Source organism: Salvelinus alpinus, chromosome 12, assembly GCF_045679555.1.
Source record: "Salvelinus alpinus chromosome 12, SLU_Salpinus.1, whole genome shotgun sequence".
NCBI classification, from domain to species: domain Eukaryota; kingdom Metazoa; phylum Chordata; class Actinopteri; order Salmoniformes; family Salmonidae; genus Salvelinus; species Salvelinus alpinus.
The window spans coordinates 11,005,610-11,016,490 of record NC_092097.1 but is presented as its reverse complement, the minus strand read 5'-3'; the positions used below and the strand labels follow the sequence as shown (position 1 = coordinate 11,016,490).

The 10,881-nt window shown below is 43.0% G+C and overlaps 2 protein-coding genes across 6 annotated transcripts in view; one reads left to right on the top strand and one right to left on the bottom strand.

The window, feature by feature from the left end:
* Positions 1–25: 25 nt before the first annotated feature.
* Positions 26–8,603, bottom strand: LOC139535502 (vacuolar fusion protein MON1 homolog B-like). 3 transcript variants are annotated; one of them, XM_071334950.1, is made up of 6 exons: positions 8,575–8,603; positions 5,841–5,944; positions 4,690–5,298; positions 3,729–4,521; positions 1,630–1,777; positions 26–1,356 (listed from the first exon to the last, which is right to left on the bottom strand). In XM_071334950.1, exons 1-6 carry the CDS (start codon positions 8,586–8,588, stop codon positions 1,135–1,137), a joined length of 1,890 nt encoding a protein of 629 aa, XP_071191051.1. In that variant the 5' UTR covers positions 8,589–8,603; the 3' UTR covers positions 26–1,134. The 3 variants fall into 3 exon arrangements, with proteins under 3 accessions (XP_071191051.1, XP_071191053.1, XP_071191052.1); XM_071334952.1 differs by lacking the exon at positions 8,575–8,603 and adding an exon at positions 6,750–6,904; XM_071334951.1 differs by lacking the exon at positions 8,575–8,603 and adding an exon at positions 6,746–6,895.
* Positions 8,147–10,881, top strand: part of LOC139535505 (T-cell leukemia translocation-altered gene protein homolog) — a 28,349-nt gene continuing 25,614 nt past the window's right edge. For all 3 annotated transcript variants that reach the window (XM_071334960.1, XM_071334958.1, XM_071334959.1), the window contains exon 1: positions 8,147–9,001. In XM_071334960.1, the coding sequence (XP_071191061.1) occupies positions 8,791–9,001 (211 nt within the window). In that variant the 5' untranslated portion in view covers positions 8,147–8,790. The remainder of the gene's footprint in view (positions 9,002–10,881) is intronic.

Here is a 10,881-nt window from a genome sequence, read left to right as displayed (position 1 = left end):
AGTCTCATGAAAGAATGACAAGGTGGTTTGTGCAACCTGGGATTTATTTAGGAACCAACTGAACATGAATACTCTAGATAAGATGTTCCTAACAGCCAAACCAGATAAGCCTGAACAGCCACCACTCAGGACATGACGCATTGTTGATCCTGGTATCCAACAAGAATTTGCATGAAGTGTCTGAATAAAGAATCCCACAAATTAGAACTCTAATGTGGGATTTTCTGAGTGTGCTGGACAAAGCATTTAACCGTCAAGTACTTAAAAGTATATGAAGATTACTAGAGTAGACTGTGGGTGAAAAATTTGGTTCCCAGCAATAAAGGATAGAATGGCAATGTAACTGAATATTTACATTACCAGAGCATAATTAACTGAGTTAACACTATTTACAAACTAAACTGCAAAGATGATAACATGCAAGTCAAACAATTGTTTAGCAATTGTATCAACTGAGAACAACATGTAGAAGTCATGTCATATCAAATATCCACATAACAAGTGGTAATCCTTCCAATTTTCATGATGACATTTCAAAATTCAGACAATCATTTCCTGTTCATCCCACCAATAACCACACTTAGGATTTAGTTTATGTGTCAGCCTGTCAACATCTAAAGGTTTCTAGCAATAATTATGAAGGCAGTTGAAAACAAATTCAAGAGTAGTTCTATAATGTAGGTAGTCCCAATTCATTTGTCATGTGCTACAGTGTCAATGACCATGAAAGCTTGAATTGAAATAGTTATATGTAACAAGTATTTGATATGAGGCATTCGAGAAGTTCTCACCTTTGTTACAATAGAATAAAACAATATAAAAACTCAATATCATTGAAAATTTTCTTCAATGTTCCACCACTAGCCAATTTAAAAATGTTTGCTTTCACTTTACAGATTCCCTGAACATCAACTTGTTCGACTGTAATCTAAAGCGTTAATGCAGTTCCTGTACATGCTTTCTCATAAAGGTACAGAAGAGTCTGAAAGTGTCAAAAAGGCAAGTCCTCCTTAAATAGTCCAGTGGTCAAAGTTCAATGAAGTACCCAAAGATGTAGGATGTGGTAGAGCCAGTGTACAAACTACGTGTTGACAGAGTGCAAGAGCCGGAGCTAAGCACAGAGATAGAGCAGCTCTATAGTAGAGACATTAAGCCATTATCTGTTGAATCCTGCTGGTCAGACCTTCGGGAGCTTTTGCTGGGGTTGGGCGTGGTTGAATACTTGGGTGGGTATCGGATAAAGAGACGGTCCTCCTCCTTCTTGATCCACCGTAGAAGCTTGGTTATGGCGTTAATGGCACAAGCCTTAGTCACCAAGGGGCTGAAGCAGGTGTACAATTCAAATTTACTTGTGACCTATAGAGGAAAGGACAAAGATGCAATGAGCTGACTTAGCAGATCCATTTCAACAGTTTCAAATACTTTGTAAATTACCGTTATGTTCCATTGAGCTGAAAAGTACGCAGCATGAATGCTAGCAACAATCCAAAATAGCTCACTTCATATCTACACCGGAATGCAGGTCATTGAGACCAAGACTCCAGACTAAATCAGCCTCCAGTACAGAGAGCTTCTTGGAGCTGCCCATAGTAACACTTCCACGTGTAAAGCCTTGTGGGAGTGACATACCCAGGCCAGCAGCGTTTCCCTCTCTGCCACGTGGTAGATGAGCTTGAGGGCCCGGGAGGAGCTGTGGATGCGGCCGTGCATGTAACGGTACAGGTCTAGCAGCCTCATCCTCTCCTCCTCCGTGCTGTAAGGAGCCTCCATCTCTGGGCTGAAATCAACAGCACATCAAATGTAAAATGTAAAAAATATTTTAAAAAGACAGCAAGATCTCAGACATTATGCAGTGCATTTGGAAAGTATTCAGTCCCCTTGGATTTTTCCACATTTTGTTACGTTAAATTCAATTGATTGGCCATGATTTGGAAAGGCACACACCTGTCTAGATAAGGACCCACAGTTGACAGTACATGTCAGAGCAAAAACCAAGCCATGAGGTCGAAGGAATTGTCCGTAGAGCTCCGAGGCAGGATTGTGTCGAGGCACAGATCTGGGGAAGGGTACCAACAACTTTCTGCAGCATTGAAGGTCCACAAGAACACAGTGGCCTCCATCATTCTTACATGGAAGACGTTTGGAACCACCAAGGCTCTTCCTAGAGCTGGCCGCCTAGCTGAACTGAGCAATCAGGGGAGAAGGGTCTTGGTCAGGGAGGTGACCAAGAACCCGATGGTCACTCTGACAAAGCTTTAGAGTTCTGCTGTGGAGATGGGAGAACTTTCTAGAAAGACAACCATCTCTGCAGCACTGCACCATTCTGGCCTTTATGGTAGAGTGGCCAGACTGAAGCCATTCCTCAGTAAAAGGCACAACAGCCCGCTTGGAGTTTACCAAAAGGCACCTAAATACTCTCAGACCATGATAAACAAGATTCTCTGGTCTGATAAAACCAAGATTGAACTCTTTGGCCTGAATGCCAAGCATCACGTCTGGAGGAAACCTGGCACCATCCCTACGGTGAAGCATGGTGGTGGCAGCATCATGCTGTGGGGATGTTTTTCAGCGGCAGGGACTGGGAGACAAGTCCGGATTGAGGGAAAGATAAACGGAGCAAAGTACAGAGAGATCCTTGATGAAAACCTGTTCCAGAGCGCTCAGGACCTCAGACTGAGGTGAAGGTTCACCTTCCAACAGGACAACAACCTGATGCACACAGCCAAGACAACATAGGAGTGTCTCCGGGACAAGTCACTGAATGTCCTTGAGTGGCCCAGCCAGAGCCCAGACTTGAACCTGATCGAACATCTCTGGAGTGACCTGAATATAGCTGTGCAGCAACGCTCCCCATTCAACCCGACAGGGCTTGAGAGGATCTGCAGAGAATGGGAGAAACTCCCCAAATACAGCTGTGACAAGCTTGTAGTGTCATACCCAAGAAGACTCGTGGCTGTAATCACTGCCAAAGGTGCTTCAACAAAGTACTGAGTAAAGGGCCTGAATACTTATGTAAGTGTGACATTTCAGTTTTTTTAATAAATTAACAAACATTTCTAAAATCATGTTTTTGCTTTGTCATTATTGGCTATTGTGTGTAAAACAATTGAATCCATAATGTGGAAAAAGTCAAGGGGTCTGAATACTTTTCCGAATGAACTGTACATGAAAATGGAATTGCCAAACAGTGTTCAGCAAAATATACATGTTTGCTTCCCCAACTTTGATCAAGCTCTAATGTAAGTTAGACAGGCTAACATTTCGGTCTAACGCAGCATTGCATGGGGAATATTCATTTCCCCAGTTGTAGAAGATTTTGCAAGGTTGTGTTCACTGGTACAACTTGTCTAATAAGAAACCCAAAGCTACCAATCAAGATAAATAGGTCACTTGGCATGCTTTTTCTTACAGTGAGAATTATACAATCTTGTTGGTATCATTATAGATATCATGCACTTTCAATGTCTATGATTCTTTAATATTACTATGGTAAAATGCAACAGGCCTACTGGAGGATGCATATGATCTGACCTGAGGCACATTCCTTTTTTGAGTAATTATGTTTGTAGGCTAATCTGTCTGCACATTAAACACACTGCAGAACCAGTATCCAGAGTATATGTAGTCCAAAAAGTACATAAAAAAAAAAGAAGTTACATGAAATAGACCGATGTGAATCATTCACTGGGTAAAGGTTACAAAAGCACAACAGAATAGATAGCACCTACCTGGTGAACTGGGTGAGCTGCTTGTGGTTGTCTGGCACGTCAAAGGGCTTGTACATGAAGTGCCTGAGGTCTGAGACGCCCACCTGGCTCACGCTGTAGGAGTGGGCCTTGGCTATGAGGCTCAGGGAGCTCTGAGCCAGCATAGCCACCTCTATCCTCCTCTTACACTCTGCCACCGCATAAAAGGCCTCCTTATCCGTGGAGAGCAGCAGCAGACACACAGTGCATTCTGGGGGGTCCAGGTAGGAGATGTAGGCATAGAAGTAACAGTCAGGGTTAAAGAGAGGCAGGCAGATGGGAGTCCAGATCTCTCCAGCCTGGAAGGCAGAGGAGGCCCCAATGAGGTTGAGCAGGAGGTGGACGTCAGCAGGCTCCAGCCTGGCGTCCTCGATCACCGTCTTCTCCTGGACGATGGTGAGCAGCTGGTTCTTGGCGATGAGGATGGAGAAGACCAGGTTGGGGGTGATGGCCTTCTGCAGGATCTGGCTGAGGGAGTCCCTGAGAGAGGAGACCAATGGCAGGCAGTGCACCGCTGCCAGCAGGAAGCTGGGGTCCGAGTCCACCAGGTTGAGGAGGCCGTCTAGGATCTTCTCGGAGCCGGCCAGTAGTCGCCGCAGGTCATAGTTCTTCTTGTGTTGGAAGATGCGAGCGATGCTGGCCTGGGTGAGCATGCTGATGATCTGGTAGTAGACGTAAAGGAGCTCACCACGCAGCTGCTTCTCTGACTGGCGGCTGCTTGACACAGACACCAGCACCAGAGGACCCTTCTGCATGAACACCACTGTGTGCCCATCTGAGGGGGGGGGGGTAGAGAGTACAGACATGGGGGGAAAAAAGGATGTAAAGCTGTACAGGGGGAGCAAATAATGATGAATAAACACCTATAGTGAACAATTCATTACACTTTCAGTAACAGTTATTGTCACAGTCATGAACGTAAGGAAATTCTAGAAATTCTCACCTGAGTAGACCGAGCGGATCATGTTGTCACTACTCTGGACAAAGGACACTAGTGCCATCATGACTCCCATGGTGGACGACAGGGCCTCTTCACTGCCGTAGCGGGAGTATATGGGCTTCCCTGCTTCACTCAGGACAAACACATGCTTCCTGTGCTGCCTCCAGCTCTCCGCCGTCACGTCCTCGTCACGGTGGGATGGGGGTGCCTCTGGGGCATTAGTCTCTGACAGTGGAGAGGAACGCCTCTTCACTCCCAGACCTTGCTCCTCCAATTTACCCCTGGCCAAAATAGTGACCATAAACTCCCCTGAGTCATCCTGCCCATTCTCAGCTGAAACCTCCTCTGGGACAGTCTCTGGTTGACCACCTGAACAGTTCTGATATTCTATCTTACTGCACGCATTAGTCTCTTCCTCTTTTACCAGAACAGGAGCCGGTTCTACATCCTGGTCAGGAGCTGCTTGTAGTCCCTTCTCTCCCATAGAATCTGATGTAGGTGGATATGTAGGCTCCTCTAAAGTCACATTGGTGTTTTTGTCTCCTCCCACTGTTCCAGCAGGCTCAGGAACTGTGTGTTTGTCAGAGAGCATCGCCGGAGTGTGATAAGAACCTGAAAAATCAGACAATACTCCGTAAAATAATCACAAACGCTGCAGATCTCCCTACTTTCTGTGTGGAAGCATTTCAAGATCAGCTACATTGCCATTAAACCTCAAGTCAATCTCCGCAGCCCAGTGGGAAATCTAATTAGCATAATACAACAATCCCCATAAAAATAGTATGTTGAAGCTAGAGATATTTGTTTTTTTGTATGGGCTGCGTCTCAATCCCCCACATCCGGCGATATAGCCATTCCGCATCTGCAGTGAAAAGTGTCTGTCAGATATAGCACAGACACTTCAAAACAAACTTCCTTCTGTTTTTCCATGTATGAATCTGTAATTCAATGCATTTCTATGGGGTAATAGCAGAAGGCCAAATTCAATATTTCACCTAAAGAGGTCCTAAATTTCCAACTGAAATATCTAAATGATCTTGGGATGACCATCTTAAAAACAATTCCATATGTTAGTTTAGTAGACTCTAGAGGGTTAATGATGAGCTAACTTTCATTCTAGATTAGATGTCACATGACATAAGGCATTTCATTACCAGTTGACAGGATGCAGTCAGCAGAGGGTGGACCACAACTTGTTATCTCCTCTGTCTCTCCTTTTTCTTGACTGTCATCTCTCTCCATGTTGACATCACAGACACTGTAAATCACAGACAATCAAGCATTCATTGGCATACTAGTCATTCATTTGATATTCAGTTAACAGTCCCTGTCATCCTACAACTGCACAGCACTTGGGATCGAGCTACGCAGCTGGCCACAAACTGGTAATGCAAGTAGCTAACGCCTAGATGACGAGCCAGGTTAAAATGGGTCAGCAGATATGTGGCTTTAGCTTCCGTAGCAAGCGCTCAATGGCATCTTGATAAGATTGAAGCCAATGCAGGAAGAACATAGCTAAGTAGCCGTATGTTACTCGCAACGTTAGCCTTATCTACTTTTAACGCTTTAAAACTTCAACTTGAGTCGTTCATTTCTTAAAACAGCTAAAGCCACAGACAGGGGGAAGCAAATTCGCATCCAAACCAGGGCATCTTAATGTTAAGTTCATAATTTGGAACTAATATATATATATATATATTTAGCCGTAAGATGCTTTTGGGAAACCGGGCCCTGAACACATCATCATCATCATTGCAATGCCAACGTTAGGTCTAAATGAAAACGCCTTGTATTCTAACGTCATCATAGCCAACTACGGTAAGGTTTAGATGAAAACACATCTTATTCTAGCTAATTCGATTAATTTACCTACCTAGCTAGCAAATAAGATAGTTAGCTAGATTTGATTTATTTAGCTTTTCTTCCTGCATGTTTTTATTGCAGGCTACCCCTCACTACACACACGAGCCAGCAAAATACATTCCAGTGCCCCCCCTAAAACCACAGTTTTGACGCACACTGACATAACTTGAAATATTGTACAAAAAACAAAGCTCACCTACGTTTTGATATTCCGTTGTTAAATCGTGTATAACGTGAATTTAGGCCATATAACTGGTAGGCAAATTCCCGAAAAACAATTTTTACACTGACAACAGCACATCCGGAATCCCAATAGTGACAGCAGATAGGATTCGTTGGCCAATGGTAATTTAGATGGAGCAAGTAATAAACCAATGAGAGGAGAAACTCCCCCTCCCCAGTCAGAGTGCGTGCCAGGGCAATGGGCCAGGGTTCCGGTCCAGAAGCACGGTTTCGACTGCTCCTATAGTTCTGCTAGAGTACTGCAGTTTAACCAAAGCTTTTTATAACTAACGTTATAAAACTGACTCTCTTGCACAGACTCTCACTGGACTCAAACTACAAACTCACACATACTACACAGACACTCCAACACGCATATTGACGCCACAAACACACATGCGTTCACATACGCTGCTGCTACTCTCTTTTTATTATCTATGCATAGTTCCTTTATCCCTACCTACATGTACATATTACCTCGACTAACCCGTACCCCTCCCTGCACATTGACTCGGTACCGGTACCCCTTGTATATAGCCTCATCATTGTTATTTTATTGTGTTACTCGTTTTCTTTTAGTTTATTTTGCAAATGTTTCTTAGTTTCTTTTTTAAAACTGGATTGTTGGTTAAGGGCTCGTACGTGAGCATTTCACGGTAAGGTTTATTCGGGGCATGTGACTAATGTTTTTGAAGAAAATGAAAACGTGTCAATTTGTCACTTTCACGAGTTTGGAGTAAAAACGTGTTCAACTACTTATGACATTGGCTCAATCTAGGTTGTGCCTTTTAGATTTTGAAAAAATTAACAACTAAGAAAGACTTCTCTCATTGGACTTGTTCGACATTGCAGGCGACTGCCGACTGACTGATCTACAAATCACCTTGCGTCATGAATAAATACTGATTATTAGTTGTAGATCAGTCAGTCAGTCACAATTTACCCATGATACATGTAGTGATGGGAAAGTCAGCTCTTTTAACTGACTGATCTTTTCGACTCATTCAGTCAAAATAATTAATCTTTCGACTCATTTTGTTCATTTGAGTCAGTAATGCCCACAGCATGCAGGAGCCCTTACTGGTGGACAATGAACTGAAAACTCGAAAGAGTCATGATTATACAAGCCTCTCGTTCACATCTCATTCACCATAGCGGGCAAGCAGGACCCTATTCCGGCGAGCTGAAAACTCAAAAGAGTCACGATTCTACAAGCCGGTCGTTCACCATAGGGGACTTATTGGAGATGTAATTTGTGGCTGATACTTTAAACAATGTACATTTATTGATTGTTAGGCAAACAAAGAAAAAAAAATTATACACTGGTTGTGCCGCAACCGGACTTGATTGTGAACGACTCTTGACGCAATGCATTGCTTGAATGCCAAACGATTCGAAGTTCGGGCTGTTTTGCTGTTACAAAGCTATGTCCATCGATAACATTCAATAATCAATTATTTGCATTCATTCTTGCACCATGTGATCAATTATCTGTTCTAAACATGTATTTTTATTCTCTATGCTCATGATCTATTTCTGTGCGCGAAAATGACAGACAGTTGCTGGTCGGAGCAAGTCTCTGGAGCCGCTGAGCCGGAGGGGCGTGTATTAATCCTGCTGTATGATTCATTGTGGCCAGCACTAGCGTGGCTAAAATGACTAAAATGAACGAATTATGACTCGAGTTAGTAAAAAGAGTAGTTCAAAAACAACGAATCATTCGCAAACTCCACATCACTAGGTACATCATGGTTTTGATGCTCTGGCTCTAGTCTCGCGACCCACCTAGTCTTCTCAACCCACCTAGTCTGCTTCATCTGTTTCCCAAGCGTTCCCGGAAGTCTCGCGATGTTGCGTCTCTGGGTTTAGAATCTCTGAAATAAGTAGCTAACACTAAAAGCAAATATTTACATCTGTGTATATTTTTTTGACGAATTGTAACAGTCAGCCATAACGTTAGCTGGTTTAGGTAAGGCATGTTTTTTGACAAATCATACACGTTGGCTGGCGTTTTATAAAATGGAAGAGCCGTGGGATTTCGAGTTTTTATCCCGTATTGTGGACGGGTTTGTGTCGTTTCTTTCCGAATTTGTGGATGACTGGTTGGCTAATGATATGAGAGTGTCAATATTCAAGATCTTGTTTAGCTGGCTTGTTGTCAGTCTCATAGCCATCCACTTCGCTTGGAGAGTTTACGGAAACACTGTGAACGATATGTATTACCGACAAGGTGAGCGCTACAGGAAACTAGCTAACATTCATCATATAATGTTTGCCACCATGACGTTTAGGTCTATGCTAGCTAGCTACAAGTAGCTACACTTTGAAACAGTGGTGATTATGTGAACGCTTCCATACAGCCGTTACACAGTATGTAGTGGAAAGCATATAGCACAGAAGATGTTCGTCCAACCGATACTTCCAATTATTGATTTGAGTCCATGTGCCATACCACAACAATTGGGTAATCGGGCTCATTTGGGCCGACAATGTTTTTAAAGGTTGTCCCTAGAGTTCAGGGTTGCCAGGTCCGGCAAAAAAAGGTCTTGAATAAATGACTACCGTACTCTAAACCCGACCACAAGGCCTGAAACTGCAGCAATAGCGGAGTTGCCACATTTAGCCAATTAACACTTTCCATAACCTTGACGGAATTACGAAGGAATCTTGATTGAACTTTTAACGACCTTAGAAGCAAAAGTTTTTCCATTAAAATAAGAATTATTGCGAGCTAATGTGACTAATAAATACACTTAAAAAAATGAATGTTAGGCTATTTTCTGGCAATTGTGTCAGATGTTAAGACTACAAACCGTTAGGAATGGCTTATTGGAATATTGACCTGTCATAGGCTAGGGCCACTGACTAAAATCTGGGTTTATGATTGTAATTCCATTTTGCCATGGTTTGGTTAGCCAGATGCAGGTAGCCTACAGCCCCTAATAGCCTACACAGTAGATTTAGCAGCTTGCTTAGTTCAAATTGGCATTCAACATGAATAGCAAGGCGATCTGGTGGTAAGAAGTGCTTCCGTTGCCCAATAGGCTACAGAGGATGGGGTCACAATCACTGAATCAAATATTAATAATATGGATATGAACTGCAGCTAGCAGTATTCATAAATTATTTTTCACAAAAACAAATCCTCCAGAATATATATTTGGTTTACTTCTACTTTCCATTATCATTTAACTGATGACAAGATTTGATTATAATTTTTTTAGCTGACATATGATGGGGATTCCTGGGTTGCAGGTTTGCCTGGGCTGGGGTCACTGGGCAAGAAAAGTTGACTGATAGGGGTTGAAGCCACTGTTCCTCCATCTTGGCACTCCCCCACCCCACAGTGGTGTAATGCAGTGGTTCCCAACCTTTTTCGGTTACACTACCACCAACTGAATTTTGTCTAACCGGAGTACCCCTGAAGTACCCCCCCATGTGCATTTTACCAGTAGGCATATGGTCTCATGAGTCTTCAAATACATCCAGGGGTCCCAGTAGCCCTGGTTGGGAACCACTGATATAATTTAACAAAGTAAAACATACTTTGAAGTACTAGTTAAGTATTTTTGGGGGTATCCAGAGCTTGATATTAAGGCTTGTCCACTTGCCCAGGGCAGTACAAAAAAAAGTAGGATAAACCGATTTATGTTGTCCAAATGGACAAGTTATTTTTTTTAAATCACGCAAAAAGCACTATCAAACAATTTAGGGTACTCCGATCAGAATTGGATCAGTGTCCTCCGGATGCAATGTGTTTTGCACTGTCCTCATCTTCCCTCTCTCTGCAGAGTGCATGGGAGTATAATTATTGTAGGCCTGCATTGACAGGCACAAGCGGTCTGTCAATCATGCAGTCGGGAGATGCGTTTTTGAGATCACAGCAAGCTTAGCCGCATTTTGTTCATATTCCTTGATAGTGAGTTATTTGCCCAGTTATAGCAAATTTCTGGTCAGCAATGAAAATCCTGGAAAAGTCATGGTGTGTGCATCACCTGAGTGTGTGCCAGAGGAGCGAGAGACATTGCGCAACAGGTAAATTATATACAGACTAACTAGATAACAAGCCAAACTACACAATATGTTCAAATTGGCTAGGTAACTATTTAG

Excerpts from the sequence above, each read along its gene's own strand:
- LOC139535502 (XM_071334950.1), bottom strand. Across the intron at positions 4,522-4,689 it reads GATCCGCTCGGTCTACTCAG|ATGGGCACACAGTGGTGTTC; the intron begins GTGAGAATTTCT and ends CCCCCCCCTCAG. Across the intron at positions 1,778-3,728 it reads CAGCTCACCCAGTTCACCAG|CCCAGAGATGGAGGCTCCTT; the intron begins GTAGGTGCTATC and ends TGTTGATTTCAG.